Here is a 25,834-nt window from a genome sequence, read left to right on the forward strand (position 1 = left end):
CAAAGCCAGCATGGTCATACGACTGAAATGCGAAGAAGAGTGACCTATTTACAGTTTAATAAATGTCTAATGAATAAATTGTATTTTATTATCAATAAGGCATGAGGTTGAAGGCCTAGACACAGGTGTTAGTGATGCAGAATCATAGCGGTATAGTTTATCAAGAACATACAGTGCAAAACAGTCTATTAACATCGGTGGTTGCTCCAACCACTGTCTCACATAAAATTATCTATCATATTATATTGGTGGGTTGCAGGTTCTAGAATATGATGATGTCATCGGACCCAGCTGAGGGCAGAAGCCAGTTTTTCCTATTAACGACATTACACTTTCACAAGTCGTAGCTAAAAAGAAAATATATGAATTTAAAAAATTATCATTCATATTATTATTAATTCGCTGGGTCCATGATCTCTCTGTACAAGACCAAAATTTCCTCAAAAACAAATTAATTTTTCCTCTATATAATAGTATAGGCCTTTCGAATGCTGTGATGTCACCTGCAACCCAGCAATTACAGGCTAGCAACTCTTTAAAATTGTTATTAGTATTTCTTTTGTTGAGCCCTATTGTTTTACCGAGCAAAAATATCATAAAATATTATAAAAACTAAAAACTAAAATGAATGCTATGAGTCTCAGAGCAGTTTAAAAGGGGTAATTGGCAAAAAGACAGAGCCAGATCTATCTGACAATGTTTAGCTCAACTGGAGTGCAAAGAAAACAACAAATCTCTTCATTCCGTGTGTAAATATTTCAACTGTTCACTCTCCAACAACAGTGGCAAGATTTAGTCCAATAAACTCAAGTCGTGCCAAAGCCTGTAGAGTATTGAGAGATCCTACAAATACAATTCAAACATTTGAAGGGGCTACCATCCAAGAGTGGAAAATATGTCAGCAGTGACTCACCACAATAGAAATAAAAAGGAAAAGCAGTATTTAATCCAAACGTAGAGCCAGCGAAACCGTAATGGAAAAAGTGCATACAGTACAGTGGCATACTTCACCATATGGATGTGTAGAAAATCTAGATAAAACATGTAAAGATCCAAATGTGGAACAACAGGCACAGACAGTCTGTGATATCTATGATCACCGCAGTCACTTGCTGTAACAGAGAATTGGCCGTTTTCACCTTGTTCACACATCCCAAGCAGAAACACAGTGTTTTCAGCTTGGGATGTGTGGGGACTTTGTTGATGGGGACAAATACCTGTGTCAGTCAGACATGCGCGCGTTCAAGTGTGTAACTGGATTTATCATCCAGTAATCAGAGATTTTAGATTCGCCAACACTTGTCATGCGCGTTAAATCAATGAGTGCATCTCATTAATTTGAATAATTTATTTCCCCATTGAGCTCACCTCGCCCGTATCTATTAGCAACGATTAGCATTCTGTGAGGCTAATGTGTTCCAGGCCGTGAAAGCTGATGAGCACGCTGCTCATGATTAGTGTAAAGGTGAATTACTCTGCAAAAACATGTACAAGTAATGCTGATGGAATAGTATCATTTGTCGCCAAGGCATGAGATTAATGTACTGAAAATGAGCAATGGGAAGAGGCAGACGCATCAATATCATGTAGTTATATCTATTTCATTTAACCAGGAAAGTCCCATTGAGGATAAATGCCCCTTGTGAGAGACCAACAGGCCCAGTTATATAACCATGAAACCGTCCCTCTGTGGACCAACCACCTGAAGGAGGAGCCATAGGGGCTGGTGCAATGCGATTTGGGCTGCTCCAACGGCTGCCCCCACGACCCAGCAACGGACAAGTGGAAGGATGGAAGGATGGAAGGATGGAAGGATGGAAGGATGGAATGATGGAAGGAAGGAAGGAAGGAAGGAAGGAAGGAAGGAAGGAAGGAAGGAAGGAAGGAAGGAAGGAAGGAAGGAAGGAAGGAAGGAAGGAAGGAAGTTCCAAGCCGAAGGAGCAGACTAAAGTAAAGGCCTTTTCCCAGCTCTGTGCAGGGCAAATGGAACAGCGAGCAACAAATGATAATTTGAACGCAAACGGTAAGAGTCAACACTCCTCCACGTGATTCAATTACAGATGAAGGAGTGCCGTAGTCCAAGCATGGCCTTATAAATAAAAGTGAACCAATGACCCAGCCTCCTGGAGGACAAAGGCCATCACACTCGAGAATACAGTTCATAATGATGGGTCAAAGCCCTACAGTTTGAACCTCAGAGAAGCATGATAAACAGACAAATAAGACCACAGTCAAAATAGATTAAAATGTTGTAATGGGGCAATACAACAATACAATAGGTACAGTGCCTCTCGAAAGTATTCATACACCTTGAACTTTTGTACATTTTGTCATGTTTACAACGCTAAACATAAAGATTTTACTCTCAGTATAATTTCAGCTGTTCTATTAGGCCCTCAGAGCTGTGGTCGGAGTGTATCGGTCACTAAACAGCATCATGAAGGTCAAGGAGCACCAGAGAGGGCAGGGATAAAGCTGTGGAGAAGTTTAAAGGAGCGTTAAGTTACACAAAGATTTCCCAAGATTTAAACATCTCCCAGAGCACTGTTCAATCCATCATTCAGAAATGGGAAGAGTAAAGCACCACTGCCAACTTACCAAGACACTGTCGCCCATCTAAAATATTAGATCAAACAAGGAGGACACTAGTAAGATATACAACCAAGTGCCCCAAGATACTTTTTGGCCCAAATGCAAAACGTTATGTATGGAGCAAACCTGACACTGCTCATCGTCCTGAGTGCACCATCCCCAGTGTCAAATATACGGGGGGGAGCATTATGCTGTGGGGCTGCTTTTCCTCAGCAGGGACTGGGGAGATTGTAATAATAGTTGGGAACATGGATGGAGCCAAATATGGGGAAATTTTAGAGGAAAACCTGCAGGAGTCAGCAAGAGAACTGAGGCTGGGGCAGAGATTCACCTTCAGCAGGACAATGATCCTAAACACAAAGATAAATCTACAATGGAATGGTTCAATAAAAACATATTAATGTGTTAGAATGGCCCAGTTAAAGTCCTGACCAAAATCCTATTGAAAATCTGTGGAATAATCTGAAAACTGCTGTTCACAAACGTTCTCCTTCTAATTTGACAGAGCTTGGGTTGTTTTGTAAAGAGGAATGGGCTAAAATGTCAGTCTCTACATGTGCAAATCTTGTAGAGTCAGACCCCAAGACTTGCTGCTGTTATTGCAGGAAAAGGGGGTCCCACAAAGTATTCATTCATGCTGTATGAATACTTATGCACGCCCCTCTTTTCGGTTTTCTATTTTTTGAAAAATAACAGAATCATGTATCATTTCACTTTCACTTCACAGTTGTCGGTTACTTGTGTGTGAACGTTCAGTAAAAATATAAAAATAAAATCTTTATGTTTAGGGTTGTAAACATGACAAAATGTGCAAAAGTTCAAGGTGTATGAATACTTTCGAGAGGAACTGTATTTTTTAAGAAAAAGCCTAATTTGAGTTTAAGTTTCCACACAAGATTGTCTATATGGGGCTTAAAGGCCATAAGTGCAACTGCAGGTGTTGGAGCAGGTTGCGATTTTTTTACTTATTAATTGTCTTGGAGAGTGAATACTAAGCTGACAGAAAAGGCGAAGGGAGAGAGGGATATTGTACATCCAATTATACAATGGAAATAATCACTCAAACTTGGCTGTAAATACTGTTTAAAGTGACGCTAGCCCGCAGCTTGCCCGTTAGCATGCTAGCTGCTTCTTCGTGATTCACTAGTGTGAGACACCAGGGGGAGATGAAAGACTCTCCAATCATCCCATAAACACTTGTACGACCCCCACAGGGACTACGAAAAGGATTTATTAAGGTAAACACGTTACTTAGTACTGCTTTAAAAGTGAAGGAGTCATCAAGCAAGATGCCAAGGTTTTATAATCATTTTCTGAATTCTTGCACTGAGTTGGCAACAGCTGCAGAGCACTTTATGCCACAGGTTTATTCCAGTTTGCACATCAAATGAATCATTGATAGCAAACAGCTTAGGGCCTTTATAACAACACTTTTTGAGGTAAATGGAAAATGGTCTCAATTTTAAAGAGTTTCGATCCTCTCATCACCCAAAACCCTCGCCATAGTTTCACTACAGCCACACAATATTTTCTTTTTCCTCTGTATTGAAACAGCAAAGGTGGGGTGGGAAGGGCTTAGGGTGAGATCGCTAGAAAATCAGGAAGTGAAGCTACTGGATATTTAGTTTTAGCTGTTTCACATCAATATTGCATTGTAAGATAGTGATAAAGATGGGTTTGAGATCTGTAAATGAAGCCGTATATGAATTTATATAAATTATGTGAATGAGTCTGATCTTAATTTGCTTGTTTAAAATATCAGCTGCTACTTATTAATGACGACACAAAAAACATACGCAAAGGAGGCTTTATTTGGTGTTTTTATGCACGCTGTCAAATTTTGAAATTAAAATTCTCAAAGTTGCTCGCTTTTGTCTCATTGATTGCCGTTCCTGAAAGGAGCCTGCATCAAAGTTCAAGCAACTGTAAATTCAAGCCAATTTCTTCCCCAAGTCAAAAGGGAAATAACTTAAGACCACCCCAGGCACACACTTAGCATTTTTGAACTGCGGTTTAGAGGAAGTGAATAAACAGTGTGATGGATTTGGATGTTTCGAGGCCTGAGAGGACTCCTGACTCTTTGAACCGAGACGAGACTCACGGCGCTTTCCATCACCACGGCCATCCAGATTTCGCACACACTGATTTTTAGCTCACAACACTTGGCTTACTCCCAAAAATGTGGCTCTCTCAGCACCAGCTTCAAACTTACCATCACAGCCATGTTCTGTTGTGGTTCCTGAAATCCATGGACAGTCAACTTTCGGAGAACTACAACAAGAACAAAGAAAAGTGGAATTAAATGTATAATAATGTAGTCTGCAGTCTGATGCTGATGTACGGAGAGAGAGGACTGGCCAAAACTATGCCATTCATTAATCAAAAACTCATTATTACATTACTAACTGTGGGTATTTGTTTGTAAATTAATTCAATATAAATGTACTTAAAGGCACACTGCGTAACATTTTGGGCTGTACTGTTGCCATCAACACAAATGATGCTCCCAATGACTAACTTGACACAGAAAATGATATTTTTGCAGTGAGTAATCAAAATATGGATTTGGATGAGACCCTAGCCTGCTTAAATCTCAAATTCTGCTGACTTTAGTCACATCTCCATGGAAGCGAGCTGGAGACGTACCCACTCCTGGTAAATCTACAGTCAATCACATGTTTGTTTGTACATTTCTGAGGTATTTTTCAATGATGAAAATATTTGTCATAAAATAAATGCTTGTGTTTCAATTTTATTTATTTGGAGATAATTTTACGCAGTGTGGCTTTAATTATTTATCATTTATTTATAGTTTTGGCAGTCCTGGTCCTCTATACTGATTGCATCATTTACTGTATCTGTAAATTGTTAAGGCTAACATTTTCAGGTCATCATTTTCTGTGCAAACAGCCAAAAATCCCCGTCTCAAGATGTACAAAACCTTTTTGCAACTAGATATTTTTCCAGTGCTGGAATTTAAAGCAATTGAGTTGGATTAATATTGACTTTGTGTCAGTTTGTTATTGCAGTAAGAGTGAGAGATCATCACATATATCTGTCCTCAGACCCGCTGCAGCCAACACAGTGGGCTGTGGCTTCTCATGTCTGGCAGATGTGAGAAGAGCTGAGTGGATGTGGCAGGTTCTGGAGAGATCTGTGCTGCTTAGAGGGTCACCCAGAGTGTCAAACCACAGTATGTGTCATATACTTTCCCTTTCATGGTTTATATCAAAGCTTACAACATGCTGTTACAATTGGCATGGAGGCAAATAAAGACAATTGTAATTTTCTTTACTCAATACATATTTAGAAGATCATTGATTTCCATTGTCCCTCATCAACACACTGAATTATGCTTTTAGTTTAGGCAGTGGCAAATAGTGCAAAATAGTTGGACTATTTTATTTGAGCAATTTTGTGATTGCTGGAGCAATGCTGGACAAGTATTGAGATGGCAATAAGATTTTCTATTTGTGTTTTCAGTTCCTGAACATTTAAAAGACTACAATGTGAAATCACACATACAAGAACCTTGTAGAACATTTGTAGATGTCTAAACTACAGACGTACTAAGTTTTATGTCTACATATTTTGTTCTATAAAAGGATAATTACAACTTATGGTGTGTGTTATGTGTGAACAGGGGAAAACAGCAGCCTGATTTCCTGTCCTGACTGAGAAAATTAGCTGATTTGTTAATTTAATAATAATAATAATGCTTTACACTTGTATTGCTCGTTACAAACCTGTATTACCAATTTTCTCAAAGAGACGCTGCTACTTTTGTGAATTTACTGTGAGGTGTTTTCCAATGCTAGCTTAAGATAAAGTGATAGCTGATTACATAAAACCATGAGGCCAGTGTTAAGATTAACAGTTAGCTTTGTTAAATGCAGTAATAACATTTTTTTGTGTGGCGCAATCAAAGTCCTCACTTTCCGAGATAAAAGCACAATAACCACAAACCACGTCAGAACACTGGCATCACATTCGAGGAAGACGAACGTCCGAGACCATATGAATGCAGCACTGTGCCGTTTGCTGACTGAATGGTGAATTGCCATTTCAATTCGACGCCACTGACTTTTCCAGCCCCATTGCTTATCATCACCATTACGTACTTTTCATTTTCCTGCATCCAAATTTGCTCACAGTGATGGTAATGGTGTGTGTGCCGTGTCCATTTATCTACCTTTGAGAGAGAGGAGGGTCCTCTCGAGTGAGCTGAGCGCGGCCGCTTCGTCTCGGGCGTAGATCTGCTGGAGGAAGCAGTCAGTGTGGTGGCTCCACAGGGAACACGCGAAGCTGTAAATGTTCGACGCCAGCTGCCAACATAGACACACAGTGGCACAGTCAATCACACACATCATTCTGCATCACTAATGAGATTTACTGCAGTTTACTATGATCTCTGTTTAGTCTTAGTCTAAGTAGGGTTAAATAAAGTGAACTCTCTTCCAATTCTACACAAAGACCACTAATGGATGGGATTGACAAGTAGATCAATCAGAAAAGATCAAAAGAGACTGCAAAATCCACGGTCAAAGGTCCAGGCAACTGAAAAACCTTCATCAACAAGGCCATCAGGAAGCTGAACCCCCTCCCTTCCCTCCTTGTTCTTCCACCTCTCACCCCACGCCCCCCAAGGATGAAAATATCTATTAATATGAATGAACCGCCACCTTAACATGGTGGAGGGGTTTGAGCACCCGAATGATCCTGGGAGCTCTGTTGTCCGGGACGTTGTGCCCCTGGAAGGGTCTCCCATGGCAAACAGGTCCTAGGTGATGGGTCAGACAAAGAGCGGTTCAGAAGCCCCTTATGAGAGACCAACAGGCCTGGTTAATCGTGAGGCCGTCCTTCTGTGGACCCACCACCTGCAGGAGGAGCCATAAGGGTCTGGTGCCATGTGATTTGGGCAACTCCAACAGCTGCCCCCACGACCCGGAAACGGAAAAGTGGAAGAAAATGGATGGATGGATGAATTAACAATAAAATATTTTAATTGGGAAAAAAATCAAGCCCTTTCATAAACAGTGCACACGGTTTATTTTTGTGAACTGCTATTCTCCTGCTTCTGTTGCACACACATCAGGAAAACTGGGTCAGTTCTGGTTTAATCGTGGCTCACACCCGAGTTCTTCCCTAATTCCTGGTGTAGACCTACTTTGTGTGGGTTCAGGCCCATGTTTAGACCTGATTTAGTTCTGGAAGAGCCTTTATATTCACAGTAAACAAAATACTGTCGTCTCACTGCAGACTCTTGATACTCCAATGGTGAAATGACACGGCTTTTATTCAGACACAAACTGACACCTTATTGTGAGATGAAAAAGAACTATCTGCTAGCAAACTCAAGTGCATACAGTTATCAGCACAAGGAGAGTGTTACAATATGCAAACACAAAGAGAAAACAGGCAGGCAGCACAGGAACCGCTTAGTCACTGTGCTTATTTTGTACGAAATGAGAGTCACTCCTAGCCTGTGCATTTATGGTCCAAAGATAACATTTCTCTGGAGCTTTCTGTAGTAGCATCTTCAATGGAGCAAAAAATGCACTATATATGTTTTTTTTTTAAGGAGAAATACACAATCATCCCAAGATATTTCTATTGTGGTCACACTATCATAGGGAATATATGTATAAGGAATAATATAGTTGGAATAAGGCAATGTTTAGACTGCAGCCTAAAGTGACCCAACTCTGATTTTGTTTTGCCCATCTGAAACTTGTCTCTGATCTTTTCGCAATAGTATGAACAACCCAGATTCTTTCACATGCAACACAGGCCATTCAATTTATGACCAAAATACAATAACCAAGAATGCAATCGTTCCCAACCTTTTTTCCTGAACGTCCCTCACTACTCGTACCATTGCTCACGACACCTCTGCAATCTCTGGGGGCCTAGGTTTTTATTTCAATTAAAACCTATACTTTATGAATGGGTTTTTACATCACTACACACATTGCACCGGTTTTTCAGCTCCATGTTGCATCTTTCACATGTGCAAAACAACTCCCTCCTCTACGTACGAATTCAAACCATTGCAAGCACTTGGACATAACAAAGTTTAAAAAAACGCACAGTAACATTTCAATAGCAGCCGACTTTATGGCGTAACAGCTTACAATCCCCATGAAAATGGTCTGCTCATGAGCAAACTGGAGAGAAGGAAAAAGAAGAGCAGTGAGTTATCAAATATGGATGATGAGACTATATAGGGTGAAATACAGTGGGTTCAGAAGTATTCATACTCCTCTATTTCGTTATGTTACTAAAAATTATTAGAATTTCTTATTGGATAGTTTTCAAACATTTATATCGCTATCATATTGCTGCAAAATAAAATAGAAATAACTAAAAGAGCTCTGAATCCACAGTATCTATTGTCTGCGATGGAAGGGCGTAAACTGAGGCGAGGCGAGAGAATAGCGAGCTATCAAATATAGATGAAAACAAAGACCATAAAGCGTAAAATATTCAGGAGGCAATTGGCAGTGAAAATGGCATGACTTCTATAGATTGTGTCTTTGTTGTTAAATCATGCTCAAGGAAAGTGAGATCAAACAAACCATCAATGTTAGTCACAAAGAACAAAACGCAATATCTGTGCAGTGAAGTCTGAAGCTGGCTCAGGGTAAAGAGACGGGCTTTTATCAAAAACAGTGAGACCCCAGGTGGAAAACAAAGCCGGCGCATGACAACAGCTGATGGCGTGCTCGGATACACCTGAAAACTACCACTGTGACCCATGACGGTTAGTCAAAATTGAGTGAGACAAGAATTGCATCAAAATAACTGATGAGCAACAGAGGAGGAAATCCGGTGTTTGTATTAGTCACTGGGAAAGCTCCATCAGTGCTATTAACTTTTCATGGCTTTTGGCCGTTATCATCCGTTATGCATCCCATAACAATTCCACCCAAAGTCTTAATGTCTTTTTGTATTCTGAAACCATACATTGACCAAAATAAATAACAGGAAAATATACTTTTATCGTTGGATTTTACATAAAAACACACACAACAGGACTTTTATATCTCCTAAGCAATCGTAGTCGAAGCAATTTCCTACTGACGAAAAAGAGGGGGAGAGTCATAGAATTGCCTTATACGGCTTCTGTAAAGTGTGTGTCACGCTATCATATCATATCATATTAGATTATATTGTGTTAGAATATAATATGTACAGACTTTAATTTACAGCAGACCTGGGCAAAATACAGCCCGCGGGCCACATCCGGCCAGCAAGATGATTCAGTCCGGCCGACAACATGTAGAGCATAAATTCATAAGTATGCCAGAAAAAAAAGTAAGTCTCTAGCAGTGGTTTCGCTCAGAATAATTTCTCTCCTTCATTTTGACGGACAGGGTTGAAAAAAATCCGTCATGAGCTATTTTTATCCTTTATTAATTAATCTCTCATTATAAGCATTTAAAAAAAAGAAATAAATGTGTATATATAGGCTGCATATTATGTGCATATATACAATGTTTACCAGTTCGCATCACTGCACTACGCGCCGCCGCTACGCACACGTGGGAGAGAAAGAGAGAGAGAGGGAGAAATAGATGAGCTCGTCCTGAGACGTACGTGAGAAGAGTGCTCCAGATGGGAAGGATATTATTAGCCTTTAACCGTGTTTGCATCGTGGTTTTCTTCCCCATGTTGTTGTTAGCGCCCGGGTCAGGAAAGTTAGCTAGCAAGGCAGTGATACAACTTATAAGAGCTCATCCAAGACAGACGCGGTGTGAAACTTTTGAGAGAGAGCCCCGCACGCTATGAAAAACAGCAGAGCTGCGTCTTTTATTTTTCGTTACGGCTTGATTTTCAATCCTTCAAAATGACGGACGGCCTTTGAAATTTTCCGTCAAAGTAAAAAATATTCCGTAAATGACGGAGAATTTTCGGTTAATGTAACCTCTGGTCTCTAGCCCATTCCTGTGCGGAGTTATGATTTTGTTTTCATTACCGGAATGCTCACTCCAGCCACTAGGGGGCAGATTAAACAAGAATAAAAGGAAAGAATTCCACAGGTGTCCTGCAGAGGGCACTGACATAATAAGAAATCAGGATATAAACAACACATTGTGTGACTTGCAAGTGGGAAATGGACAGTCTGCCCCTGGGCAGCTGTGGCTATACAATAGTAGCTTACTACCACGGAGTGTGGAGTGAATGAATATTGACTACAATGAAGCAGTTTGTGTAAGTCGTTTTAATGAGGCTACAGTCCTGTCAGGCTCATTATTATTCATTTATTGAAAAAAAAAAATGTATTTTCCCAATCAAAACATTTTTTTTTATTTTGGAGCTTTTCATTGTGGACCCCGGCGATACACTCACGATATATTACACCTATATCCCGATATAAGTTTGAGTTATTGTTGGTGGGTCCCTCCGACTCAATTCAGGCTTCTCATGTGGCCCCTTATGAAAATGAATTGCCCACCCCTGATTTAGTCTTTTCAAACTTTTTGGACATGGCTAACGAGACGTCCCGTTTTGCATGTAAAACAGTGCTGTGACCTTACAAGACCCTTGCAGCTTTGATTCAATTTGAAATGCATGTAGTTAAGCTCTATTTTTACATGCCGTGTTGTACAAAGCTGGAGCTGTGACAAACTAATCCTCCCTTGTAACGCACTCTCGCTGAGGCATAAACTGTGATGCAGCAGTGATGGTACTTGTGCATAATTTCCCAAAAATACAGTCACAACAACGCTCCGCAAACCATTTCCACACACGCTGTAAAGAGACACTCAACTGAAAGAGGGCGGGCTCGGAAGTCAACAGTGTTTGTGCTTCAGTTTTGCATGGGCACAACTCAATGTGTCCTTACGTTTGGATGGGACAGTGCATCTCAGAGGACACATGAGACTCATACATGTTACCTGTAATAATGTACCACATTTTTTAACAATTCTGTCATTTTGCAATATCAAAAAAAGAATTAATTAAGCAATAATTTAAATATTATTAATAATATTAATAAGCAGCTAAGAAATCACTACCTTTATTTTTCAGTTAATAAATAGGTTTAGTGTCAATTATACAACACGCCTAGTTTTCCTAAACTAAACCATTTTTGACTTGTCCATAACCTTAACCAGACACACAGAGGTGTCACTATTTTATGTTTAGATGCTTATATTAAAGGGACTATACGGAGCTTAAAAATGTTAAAATGATGTATTTTCCTCTCCCTACAAGTTCCAACAATGTCCTAATGTGTAGAATGAGCCCAGACCTGTTCACCACAACTGCCTCTAAAATCCTGCACTGTCACTCAAAAAGGTGTTACTTCTGGTCCGAAGGTGCAGTTACACGTATGACCTAAGGTGGCAGTAGTGAGTATAAAATGGCTAACTTGCATCTAGCCCCTTTAATGTTAATAGAGAAAACTGTAAATTATAAACGGTGAATGATGTATAAATCCTCTTAACCCCCGCTCAAAGCATCAAAATAGCAACATCAAAGCGACAAAAACTTAAGAAAAAAAGTGTTGAAAAAGCATCAAAAAAGTTCCAAAATTTAGTGATGGCCAAAACATCTTGTATCGCTCTTCCTGAAGCAGATGCTTCGAAACACTGCGTCGGAGCCTCTTTCAGTAACATCTGGTCACGTGATTGTCTCGAAAACTGCTTCATTCTGTGAGTTGCATATCGTGTCTTAAAGCGGGACATCAGCTCAGAGCGTCTCACTGAGCTGAGGCGCTAAACAACGGAGGTTTCCTCGTCCATATAGTGATGTAAATCATTAGTCATAGATAAATCAATGTGCTGTATTTCACCCATTTCCCATTTAACCGCGTTCATGTGGCGAAAGTGGCTGTGGAGCTGATCAGGCAAGGGAAACGTAAGGAGCTCCATCTACAGCAAATAGTGCCAGAATGAGCTCTGACTGAATGAAGTAAAAAGATCGAGCATTGATGTCCTGCCTTTGAACAGCAGAGAGTGACTGAGGCCCCGCCCACTGGAGCTCCGTGAAGCACAGACCCACGTTATAAAGAAACTGACTCTTGTTTATCGGCCTATGATTGATTTGATCATTCAAACATCAATATCAGGCTGCAAATAATAAAACTTCCACACGTCTGTTTCTCTTCCACATGAATGTGTTGGTGCTTCAGTCGTGTTTATGAGAAGTCACAATAAAAGTTAAAGACTTCGAAGCATACACAACACTTTTTTGCTAGGAAAGCCTCAAAGTGTTACAAGGCTTCACCCGCCCATCACAAACAAAAACGTGACAAAAAAGCAACAATCCGACGAAAAAGTGATGACAAATCTGAGCTCAGTTTTGTAGGTCTTAGCTTTCAAATGAAGCGTGACACTGGCCTATGAGCTGTGAGCTCTAGTTGAGAAGCTTTTAGATTAGGGTAAGATTGGAGAAAATGTGCTCGCTTGAGGTGGGGGTTAAAGGGTTAACAATACAATGCATTACTAACAGCTTTATGGTGTGTAGTCATCGATTTTATTACACAATGGAGTTACAATTTCATGACATTTTGAACAGTTATTACATTTAGAGGAAATTATATCTCAGTGTTAAAGGGGCTAGATGCAAGCTAGCCATTTTATACTCACTACTGCCACCTCAGGTCACATGTGTAACTGCACCTTCTATATTAAGCTCGTGCATGACGGCAATTCGGACCCATAGTAAAACATTTTGAGTGAGGGATTTTAGAGGCAGTTGTGGTGAATAGGTCTGGGGTCATTCTACACATTAGGACATGACTGGAACTTGTAGGGGGGGGAAATTACTTAATTTTAACATTTTTAAACTCTGTATTGTCCCTTTAATACAAAATGTGGCTTAAGAGGTCCCTACCCCAATCATACAAACGGATTTCAAAATAATATAATCGAGAATAACTTTAACTTTGCAATGTGTTTAATGAGCACACTTCTATAATTGGACCTCCTACATATGAGAACGATTCACTTTGTGCCACTTAGCATTTTCTGTGTTTTTCAAGTCAGATCCCACTTCACCATACACGGCAATGGAGCACTTGCTATCATACCAACTTTGCATTTAAAGAGCACTGCATGGCTCACTTAATGTCAAAGTCATCAGCCCGCAATTCTACGTCTGACTGTTAATGGGCCTCCCTCAGCTGAGAGCCTGGTATCGCCCGAGGCCGTTGATTTGAACAACCAGCGCCCCTCGCATTATTCACTCTCCAGAGCGGTTTGATCACTCAACAGCTGACGTTTTGATTTGCGATGAATTTTCCCTGACACTGGCTTTTAAAAGAAACATTAGCTCCCAAAAACAGCCTTGTCAATCTGCACACAAACCATGTAACTGGACAAGTCTATTTCCAAACATGTCAGTCACAGGTGAGCCATGCATGAAACAGACATGGATGAGCACAGGCTTCCAGCAGTTGGCTGACACTGAGCCCCCTTCCTCCACGCTCACACCATGGCTAAACAGCATCTCCTACAGGCCAACTGTGGCACTGATGTATCAATCCGTCTTCATGATACAACACAACATGCAATGCACAGTCACGGAGGCAGTAACATTAAGTTCATAAACAAGGTTGCTGTCTTTAATAATGAACTATTGAAGCCAACTATGGAATAAAATGCTAGTTAGAAAACGTTTTTTGGTTTGTTTTGTTTATTTTCTGATGTAAATTGATTTATTTTAATGGAAGACCAAAATAAAAGCACATATTTAAATGTGTTTGTTCACTGTTGTTTTATGATGTTCTTTTAAATCCAATAATCATGAATTCAAGTGGATATATCATGCCTAAATTGACGATTGACACATTTTTTGGATACATAAATGTGGCTATTTAATGTTTGATATAACATCGTGTGAGGAAAACACAGTGAGATACAGGGATGGTCAAGATTTTGAATTGGCAAAACACAGTAGAACAGTTAATATAAGCTTAGCAAACGGCACGCTAGCAGTGCCGGTGATGGATCATGTTGCATTTCTGCTGCAACTTGTCTTCTGCAAATTGTCTTCAACATTCTTAAAGCCCAATCCAGAAAATACCAATTGTAGCACTTCGTAAGGGCAGAAGAAAAAATTACTTAAGTGAACAGGGTTACTCAAAACTGTGAATATGGCACAGCCTGTCAGTCCATGGACCAGACCAGATATGTGTATAAATGTCGTTTGTCGTTTTATAAATGGCGTTTTTTATTTTGGTATGAAAGCATTTTCAGAGTTACAGCTTTATCATGGATGTCAGCTCTTGAAGTTTACCACCCCCAATTATTAATACCATGAGATGATAAATGCTTGCTGTGTATTTATACCTTTAAGAGATACTAACTACAATTTTATATAAATTGTAGATAAGATTCTTTTTTGCTTATTTTATTTGTCTACAGCAGTGGCTCCCAAAGTGGGGTCTGGGCCTCAGAGGTACTACAGGGGGCCCCCAAAGCTTGTCTACAACAACAAGTACATCAAGAAAATATATATTTTGAAGGGAAATCTAATTTATTTGATTAAATGCAGGGACAGTCCTGTTTTGATTCTGTGCTGATGTTGTTTTGTTGAGTCTGACGGAGACCCTCGCTGCAGCGAGAGAATGGCTCGCTCTGAGACGAGCCTTCAGACAGTGCAAGACCAGCTCAAAACCCACAGAAAATAGTCCCTGTCAATTGTAGTTTGACTTTGCAGAGGAACTCCGATGAGCGTTGTGTTCTTGACTCCGCGTCGTGCAATAAAACTGTAATGCACGGCTCCGAGTTGTTTAATCCTTACATAAGCCAGGGTCTCCAACCTTTTTAAATGATGAGGTACTATTATGTAACAAAAGCAACAGAGAGCTAATTATGTATCAAAGAGACTAGTCTAATTATGCTATTTCAATGGAAATTACTTTAATGTTGTCCTTATATTCTACATTTTGTACCAAAAAGTTTGCAGACTTTCAAAATGTCGCATGTCACTTATCAAGCACGTGGAGAATGTTGAAAGCCTTGGACCAAGAAAGGGCTGGAGAGTCGTTGGTTGGAGAGTCCTGTTATAAGCTGTCAGGTTAGTTTCCCTTAGTTAATGAAATGTGAGCAAATTCTTTCAATTTGACTTTTATGTCAGCCAAGCATAAATAATGAGGATAATTATGAGAGAAAAATTAACCCACGACAACAAAGCGTCATTAATTAAATTTCACAAGTGTGATTAATCTAATTTTTAAAAATCATAAAATAACAGCACTAGTCCAGATATAACGTGTAAAATCCAATGCATCTTGTGTCTTCCTCTAAACAGCATCGTTATGCGTGATTCCATGTATCGATGCAAATCGGTGGGGAGGGAACAACCTCCTTGATTGAATGACGGAAAAATTGCTTGATTTTGAATTTAAATACATTTGGTCTCCATGACTAATTCATTGATGCAGGCCTTTAAAGTGCGGGTCTTACCTCCTGGAACAGCCTCCTGTCCGGAGCCAGGCACTTGGAGGCCAGGGTCTTTGTGACGTGGTAGAAGGTGAGCAGGGCGCGGTGCTGCTGCAGGCTCTCCTGACCCTTCACTGACTCCAGCAGGATAGGGATGAGCTCGGGCCAGTGCCGCGGGCAATCCAGCCGCGCCACCTTAGCTATCAGGACAGCAATCTGTGTGGCTATCTGTCAAGAAATAAGATAAAATTACAAGCTGTAAGCTCATATTCTTATTCTCTAAAGCTACACTGGGCAACATTAATGATTAAATGTCACAAAAGTAACAGAACTGGTGTAAACTCAAAACAAAAGCGCCAGCAACAACCTGCTCCAAATTATCAGCTACATACTAGCAATGCAATATAGCAAGCTATATTTGCAATGTGTTATGTATTTAACCCTCATGTTTGGCTATCTACGATCAGTCTGGAGCGAGCTGACCTGCCCAAAGTAAAAAAGCAGTAAAAGAAGCGTGTTTTTAAGGTATTTTTAACCAATAAAAATAAACTCAATGCTTGTATCTGAAATGTTACACAGTGCAAGTCTTAGGATACGTAAAGAAAAGAAGAAAAAAATGCCATTATGTAACATGTAAATTAGGACATTTGGACTTTCAACAATGGCCTCACCTAAAGTAAAAGTCTACGTAGACATTTAAGCAGTCTGGCTGTTTTATTCTGATTCCCTTCTGTTCCTCCTCCTCTTACTGAAGATTTTAAATATCCACAAAGATTTTCCCTAAGCGATGCCTTCAGACTACTGGCAAAAGCACTGGAGCAAAGTTGTATTTGCGTAAGATTGAAGACTCGCCTCGACAAAGACTGAACTTGTGCCAGGCAGAAGATCGGGCCCGATATGATCCATTCTGATTAAACACAAACCGTAAGTAACTAGTTTTTGTCAAAAGAAAACTTAAAGAGATCTACAGACTAAAATATAAAGTAAATGTTTAACTCATACTGAACTTTTACACATTTATCATTTCAATGCATTGTTTGCATTTCACTGTGTCCATCTCAGTCAGATGAACACTTAGTGCTATTGCGATATATTATGGCTTCTTTTTGTTTTGTATTCACCATTCCACCAACTTCGATTGCAATTTCGACAGCTATTTTATCCCCTTTTTTAACCTGGAGACATGCAAACATTACTCTTACTCGTATTGGTATCACTTTATATTAAGGGGTGCTTGTTCAGTATAAATAAGGTGTTATTAAGCATAAGTAATTTGTTTAGGTTTAAAGGGCCAATATCATGCAAAATCTGCTCCGCCCTCTCCTGGAAAACAACTGACTTGAGACACTCTGACGTTTTTTTACGTCAGAGTGTCAAACAGGAAGAGCCCGACGTCTGTAAAGTAATGCCTTATGGCCTGATTTTAATTTATGACACTAATGCTACTGCCATGGCAAAAATGCACGTTTGGGTATGGAAGGACAGAACTTTATTGAACCCTCCTAAGAAGAGGCCACTCGCCAGAAGAGGGAATTTCTTTCCGGGATTCAGCGACCCAAAATAGTGTTTTTCTGTGACTGTCACTTCACTGATGGATGCTTGGTGAACCTTTGCCAGAATCAAAGTGGATTAACTTTTATAACCAGCGATGATGGAGCAGCCAGAGCGGTGGTGAGTCAAAACGCGTGCTAGCGTGTGTGTTAGCCATTTATGAAGCTGTGTTGCAAATGTCAACTCCTCATGACTGCATTGTGAAGTAACTTCACTTTTTGCTGTGAGATTATATTTCTACTGTTGCAAAAGTTGCATCGGCTGCATCAACTCGGGGAGAGGGTTAGAGTTAACTGAATCGAAGCATCTTGTCTTCCAGGTTTGAAAAATGCCTCTAGAAAATACTTACATTTCTTACAAAAATGAGAACTCCATAGTGGTAGTGGTACAATATATCATATAAATGCCTATACTTTACTTTGGAGTGGCTAAGTGTTCGATCTCTGGCCAGACGGTGCCATTCTGGTTGGTATTTGCATGTTCTCCCCGTGAGTGTGGTTTCCTCTGGGAGCTCCGGTTTCCCCTACCTCTAAAAACATGTACAATAGGTAAATCCTCCAGCCATGTGTCTCTGACCTTTAGCCTGGCTACACACCTGGAGATGGGACCTCCTCCTAAAGGTTGCCCCATCGCCATTGAGGATGGGTCAAATGCAGAAAAATAATTTTCCTACAGGCATTAAAGGGGCTACATGCAAGTTAGTCATTTTATACTCACTACTGCCACCTCAGGTCGTATGTGTAACTGCAGCTTCTATATTAAGCTTGTGCATGACGGCACTTCGGACCCGAATTAACACCTTTCTGAGTGACAGTGCAGGATTTTAGAGGTTGTTGTGGTGAACAGGTCTGAGCTCATTCTACACATTAGGACATGGCTGGAGCATGTAGGGGGAGGAAAATACTTAGTTTTAACATTTTTTAACGCCTTATATTTTAATAAAGAATAACTTAATTTAGTAAGAAGCCAGAATAAAGCACAGTAGGGCTTATAGAACCATCAAAATGTTTTTTTTTTAATCAAAAATAATCGTGTGATAATAATCAAAGCTCATCTAGCGGGTAATATTTACATGTGGATGTCTATCTGAGGTTTTCCATTTGGGGAAATACAAACTGTCAAAAAAAAAAAAAAATCAGAATGGATCGCCACAATCTTCTATGTCCCTTCAGACAAAATACATTACACGCCACTTGATTTCTGAATTTTTCATTCACTGCCTATTTCTCATGGGAACTGCAGGAAACCAGGTGATAAGATAAAGGAATAACACCAAAAAGTGAGATTCTTGTATCAATAGATGGGAAAGAATGGAGCTCAGGTTGTGTCAAAATACTGCAACAAATTCCAGTTAGAAAAATTACTATCCGATGTAGAATTTTAAAAGCTACGACTCAAATTAGCAAAAAGTGTTCTGACAGCATAGTGTGTTCGACGTCGTCCCCCATAACTGACCCTGCAGACATGTTCCACAGCACTTCATTTTCCGATTTGGGTGCAGGACCTCGCAGGCAAACTCGTAAGCTAATGTTTTGATAGGCTTTGTCGTGCCTTTTCCCCCGTTGTCCTCAGTGCTGACAATTCTAAAATACTTCATTGTTTACCCACCTGATTGACGGGTTCGTTGAAGTTTGTGATTAGCCCGGCGCGTAACGATGTCTTCTCCTCTTCTGACAATGCGCTGCAAAACAAGCCAATCAAAGATGAGCTTTGTTAGCAAGTAGGTCAGCAGGGACAGGGAGAGCAAATTAGGGTTCACTGGCTAATAAAATGTTCAAAGACAGACGCGAATAAAAGAACCGGAGTGAGTCAAAGGTGCCACAAAGCAGATTGTCCAATCATTCCAAATTTTGCATACAGTTTGTTAATTACTAAACTAATCATCCTTTTCCCAAGAGCACCAATTATGCTATACCAGCACACTACACTACTTTTCCCAGATCAGGCGTGTAAAACATAACCTGCCAGAGCTGCCATATTTGATGAGTAAACTGAAAACTCCAACTCATGCCGCCTTTTTCACTTCAACATACGAGTATACAAATTGGCAGCGGAGTGACGCGTGATTCCATGCTTCAAGAAAAATTTACTCTGGCGCAGAAGCGAGATGGAGTGGGTGAGTGTGTGAAGAGGGGAGGAGAGGAATGAATCATGCCTGCATCCCTGGGCGAAAGACGGGGAAAGGAAAGGAGCGCGAGTGTGGGGGAGAGAGGGGAATTAGCAAAACAAGATTTACCGAGCCACGCATATTTTGGGTATCTGGCACAGGGGGGAGGATGGGGAGGGAGGCTTTAAAGAGATACAAAGAAAGGCAGTTCAAGTCTGGCTTTTTATAAGAGAGGGAAAAAGAAACTGAATGATGAAAACTCGAATCTTGGGTAAGTGTTACATTTTGTTAGGTAAAAGCAGCAGTTCAAATCATTAGGAGCATGTCAACGGAGGTCCCCTCAAGCTGGATGTAATTGGTTTTGAGGTATCACGACCCTGTTCGTTGATTATTTGAAGCCTAATTTGAAGTCTTGGGAGCTGGAGGGAAAGAAGTGGATTCAAGCATTTAATTAGCGAGTGGAAGCAGGCAGGGAAATGCCAGGCATGTTGCATCTTATTAATAAACGTATTGGCATGTTGCAAGAGAGCCGTAGACAAATTAGAATCATCATCATCTTTCTTTCTTTAGCATATTATAAGATTGAATCTTCTCTTCTGCTCTGTTTCATTCCAACGGTATGTGCATGGCAGTTTTGTTGTGATTGTTTTGGATGTCACTTTTGAATAAAATAAAAGAACAAAAAAAAAAGAAAAGAACACAATTTGATTTGAAGCTAGACCTGTCACTATACTTACGATATCGACCGTTCTATCGGTAAAATAAAGGACGTTAATTTCTAATAGAATAAATGCATGTACTCAGGGCATTCTTAAAAACAGGGCGAGTAAGAGTGAACACTACAACAGCGTTAAGAAAAATGAGCATCCATCTATGAGTCTGTAGTTTCCCTGTGCACAACATGAGACCCCACAAAAAAGTGATCATGCAGAACACCACCTCCTTCACGGGACAGGCAGAATTGAAAACAATGACTTAATGAGCCCATGTATCCTTAGTTAGGGAGGCGCTGATACAGATACCAGTATCTGCTCGATATCATGTTCTTACTCATACTCACGCACACCTCTCACCTGAGGAGAGCACGGCAGAGCAACAAGTTGGAGAATTCTTAAGTGTGGAAATACAAAGCTCCACATAGACCCGACTTTGAGCAGGCTAATGTTTCTAACTGGCTACTAACAGGTCTGGCAAATCTTAGCTTTTCTTGCTAAGAGACTTAACACATCTGTAAAACAAATCCAGCAATAACACATTCCTCAGGAAGGGCTTTAGCAACGTTTAATGAGTGCCTAATGTAGGAGGAAAACCGCTGTACAAGTTCCGACCATTTTACCAGAGACCATTTAGCAACATTTATCTGCAGCTGCGCCACCTGAATGGAGGAAAAATAAATATATGCTATATTAGCAAGTTTGTGCGTAAAGTGTGAGTGTGAGGTTGGTGGTGGTCAGATTAGCAGCCTCGCTCCTGTTAAGGCCAACCCACACCGAGATTCTTTGACGCGCGGCAAAAAAGCCGCCTCTGTTAATTTTTATGAGAGAATGCACACCATGGTTGCAGCGACGCTAAACCCTGCGCCATTATTCATCAGATCTGCTTCATTAAGACAGGCTTTTTACCCATCTGCAGAAGCATTGACTGTCTATGGTCTGTGACGGACAAAGTTACCACTTTGGAAGGACAAGAGGAGCGGTGGATAAAAGAAAGCATCGTCAGAACTCAAGCAACAGTTTGAGCAGGTAAACATGCCGCTCACCAAATCGCCATTTACCTGCAAAAAAGAGCCAAACTTGCTCTCTCTCTTGTAACATGGACATAATGTGTCTTATTGTATGATAAATGGCTGAATCACGTGTTTAAAAGCATGTTTTTTGGAAAAGCCTTTGAAATGCCATAATGCGGTGCGCTCCAGTGTGTGTTGACACGCCACATGGACGCGCATCAGATGACGATGTTCTGGTGTGCACTGGCCCTTAGTCTACCCCAATGGGCGGCTGTGGCTACTTTAGTAGCTTTCCACCACTGAGTATGGGGGAATAAATAATGACTACAGTATGGCGCTTTGAAAAACTTGGGTTCATCAAACACAGGTTTGATAAGCGCAATACAAGTGTAAGCCTTTATAAATTTAGTTGGTGCACTCAATAATCTGAACATTACAGTAATTACTAACCCATCTGCAATGAACAAGTCAGAGTGTTGATTGAAGCAAACTCCTTGTACAAATATTGGTATTTATTCAGCATCAGCGAGTATTCACACTGAAGTACTCTTATCATATTGGTTTTAGATAAAGTGGAATATCGCCAATAATAGACTCATGATCCACTGTAGTCAATGAGAGGCCTGCGTGACAGGACAGCGTGACAGAGAACTTTCCCAACGGCGGAGCAAGTAGAACCGAATAAAACAGCGGCCCCGTTTTGGGGGATTTCAGCCACACATTGCAAAATATATTATGCCATGTCTCCTCTGTACTTCTGCACTTGCATTTAGGTGATCATCCTCCCAGTCTATCTTGCTGTCGTTGGGACAAAATTATGCTAATCTATGCAAGCATGAACTTGTGGTGTCCTGAAAGCTTGTGAAGGCTGAATCTATTTCACACTGGGTAGACATTTTCAAACATTCAAGCATGACACCATATGCAAAGCACCATGACATTGCAAGAACTCAACACTGCACTGATCTTTTTTTGGTAATCATGTATTGACTGCAGAATATCCAGGTGCAAAACGTCTTTTGGACTGAGTGCGTTCCAGTATCAGGGCCAAAGAATGATGGATTGATGCTGTAACATAACAAAATGTGAGAGAAGTGTAGGGGTGTGCAGACTTTCCCTATCCACTGTATCATTATATGCTTAACTATACGAATGATACCTAGTAATTGACATTGTGGGAGAAGTGTGTTGCCCAGATACACGCAAACATATATCTTGTGCATGCCCAGCGCAAACAAAAATACAATTCCAAACAAACCTGTAATCCCAATTGACCTCTGGATATAGGAGTACAATAAACATTCCTGAAGTGGTCATGAGGCCAAGGCTGGACTTATTACCTGAAGCCCAATCTGTCCTTAAAGTTATTCTAGCAGTGACGGGGTTCATATGGCAGATAGTATAATAACGGCGTAACAAAAGGTATTACGTGGTTAAACTATATACAGTTATGCTCAAAAGTTTACATACACTGGCAGATTTTTTTTTTTTTTTCTTTCAAAGAATCTATTATAGAAAACGCTATCTCAATGGCCGCCGCCTGGGCGCCGCCATGTTTATTTCCCATACCGACTTTGAAGCTAAGCAGGGAAGTGCCTGGTTAGAACTGGGATGGGAGACCGTTCCTCGCATGCTAAGCAGGGAAGGGCCTGGTTAGGACTGGGATGGGAGACCGTTTGGGAACACCAGGAAGCCTGGCGACAGTACTGAGTGTGTGCGTGGTTGGTGGTGCTGCTGTCCGAGGACAACCCGCTGTCACAAAAACGCGAGTGCACGAGATCTGACTGCCGTGCGTGTGCGCGCATCCAAACAGGACGATGTGTGTGTGCGCGCGTGTGTGTGTGTTCGTGCGCGTGTGTATGTATGTGTGCGCGCGCATCCTAACATGGCGATGTGTGCGTGTGTGTGCGTGTGTGTATGTGTGTGTGCGTGCGTGCCCAAAAAATGCTCAAACACGAGCCTCTAATCAACCGCGCTGCTCCGACTGATTTATCCTCCGTGTGAGCAACAGCGACAATGAAACTACAACTTAACGAGCGCATGGCCGGCACTGCGTTGTTTTTTTTCTTCTTTTTTTTTCTTCGCTGCTGTACCATTTGTTTTCTATTTTGCTTTCACGTATTGTCAGCCCAGAGGTACATTTTATTCTAAAGCACCTTTGAACGCATTGCCAATTTTATTGTAAGGTTATAAATACTGTCTAATAACGATCATTAGGCTATTTCAGTTCAAAACCTACTTATTATTTTTTTATTGTACACTACCGGGATGCACCAAACCACGGGTCCTGCACCGTGACCCAAACCGTTAGAGCTGAACCCCTAATATTTATCCATCATTATTCCACTGTCTCTTGAATTCTGTTCCCCGAGTTTCGCGAAACTATTGTCGTAGTTTATAAGAAAGGAGTACGGGTGCATCAAACACTCCAATTGCAGTTTGTTTGAAATTGTTTTTTGCCTTCATTCTTTTACTCCTTTGCAGTGGCCATAGTTTTTGGAATGGCTTGGGAACCACTGGTCTACAGCTGAACTGTGTGACGGGTTGGACATTTCTTTGTAATCACTCATAATCTCAGAATATCAAATGTGGAGACTAGCGAGGCCCGGCCGAAGGCCGGGTCTCAGCTAGTATAAAAGATAACACAAAAAGGTTTTTTCCACTCATAGTTAGTGGTTGTGTGAAGTCATTTTGGTACTTTCATTTTTCATTACGATTTTAAAAAACACTAACTATGAGTGAAAAAAACGTATTGCGTTAGCTTTCATATTCTTATTATTAAATAGTCACATAATCAAAAAAAAAAATCTGCCCAGGGTATGTAAAGTACGGCAAAAAAACAAACAAGATAATTACATCTTTGTACAATATTTAAAATAATGAGGAACAAACAAGGTGGATGCAGACCAGACTCAGACTGACTCAGGAGCAAAGGCTCTCCTTTATGCCCACCCACCCACACCCCTCCCCCCAGCCAATTAACACAAAAATGTATGCTTTCTTCATTAAACATGGTTGGTTGTTATTACAAAAAAATCCTTTAAGGAGACAAATACACATTAAATCAAACCATTATGTCCTCACGCTTTGAAACTGCCCTAATTAAGTAATAAAATTAGTTTCATGTGGAAATTGGTCAAGTGTGGTAACGTCACCATGACTTCACATGCCGGCATCCCGCGCATGTCGCAACAAAACCAGAAGAAACAGAGGAGAGTGAATATACTGGAGAAATGTTTGTCAGACAAAACAATTGTGGAGGGAAGATGGTATAACGGCGGCTTAGTGTGCACCCAAGATTACCCAGGTACCTAAAGACTTAAAGGGATATTTCAGGATTTTTGACATAGGGCCTCATTTCCTAGTTATACAGAGTGTTTCTGATTTCTGGAGATATTTTTGTTTGTAATTCATGCAGTTCTTATGTTTGAAGAGTTATGTGGCGCTACGCTTGTGCTAGGCTAGCGCATTTCTATGGTATCAGCTAGCCTGCATTAAAAACAGTCTGACCCGCTCCACAGTGCACCTGAGGCAAATCACTTATAACGCCAGACAGAATAATTTTTGGAATATAACTGACTTTGCATCACATGAATGATCGCATTTTGAGAGACTATTTTCTAGCAGATCACTCCGCCGCTGCGTAGCTTATACAACCACGAAGCTGATGCAGCTCAAATATAAGGTATTTTAAATGCAAAATGGTTAAAATTACTCTATCGACACAGACATTTATATGGTTAGTCTGGCGTTATAAATGATTTGCCTCAGGTGCACTGTGGAGCGGGTCAGACTGTTTTTAATGCAGGCTAGCTGATATCATAGAAATGTACTAGCCTTGCATTAGCCTAGCGCCACGTAACTCTTCAAACATAAGAACTGCATGAATTACCAAAAAAATATCTACAGAAATCAGCAACACTCTGGATAACTAGGAAATGAGGCCCTATGTCAAAGATCCTGAAATATCCCTTTAAAAGAATGCCGCAGAAGACAGCATATGAAGGAAAAGTCTGTCCGCACCTCAATCCTTCTGTGAAAAGAATGGATCTCTTTTAAACAAGACAGATTGACTCGATCCGTCTCATATGGCTTGGGTGAATCAGATGATCCATTAAGCTTTCAGTGTGTATTAAATTACTGCAGCAAAGAAACAAAGCACAATACCAGAATGCCAGTGATAGACACATTTGAAAATGACAATGATCCAGGAAGCAGGTAAAGCCCTAAACACAATTAAAGGAGAGGTTAACTGTTAGTTATGAATGATTGGGGACATTTGGGAGAAGTTTTCCGCACTTGATAGACACGGACAAAAACGACTGTAGTTAAACTGATGAGGGAAACCATTTTCAGTGAGGCGAGTTCCTGTGGCGAGTTTCTGCATTTGAAAAGAAACGGGAAATGAATGGATCTGCCAAAATCACAATTGGGAAACAAGATGCTCGATAAAGACGCATTTTT

General features: G+C 40.5%; 1 protein-coding gene across 1 annotated transcript in view; it reads right to left on the reverse strand.

Moving 5' to 3' along the window:
• Window positions 1–25,834, reverse strand: part of ipo11 (importin 11) — a 192,158-nt gene that overhangs the window by 155,920 nt on the left and 10,404 nt on the right. The window contains exons 4-7 of the mRNA XM_079552025.1: window positions 19,146–19,218; window positions 16,011–16,214; window positions 6,785–6,917; window positions 4,805–4,863 (exon numbers count right to left, since the gene is read on the reverse strand). Of these exons, the coding sequence (XP_079408151.1) occupies window positions 4,805–4,863; window positions 6,785–6,917; window positions 16,011–16,214; window positions 19,146–19,218 (469 nt within the window). The remainder of the gene's footprint in view (window positions 1–4,804; window positions 4,864–6,784; window positions 6,918–16,010; window positions 16,215–19,145; window positions 19,219–25,834) is intronic.

Source organism: Gobius niger (genome assembly GCF_951799975.1).
Source record: "Gobius niger genome assembly, chromosome: 1".
Taxonomy (NCBI): Eukaryota; Metazoa; Chordata; class Actinopteri; order Gobiiformes; family Gobiidae; genus Gobius; species Gobius niger.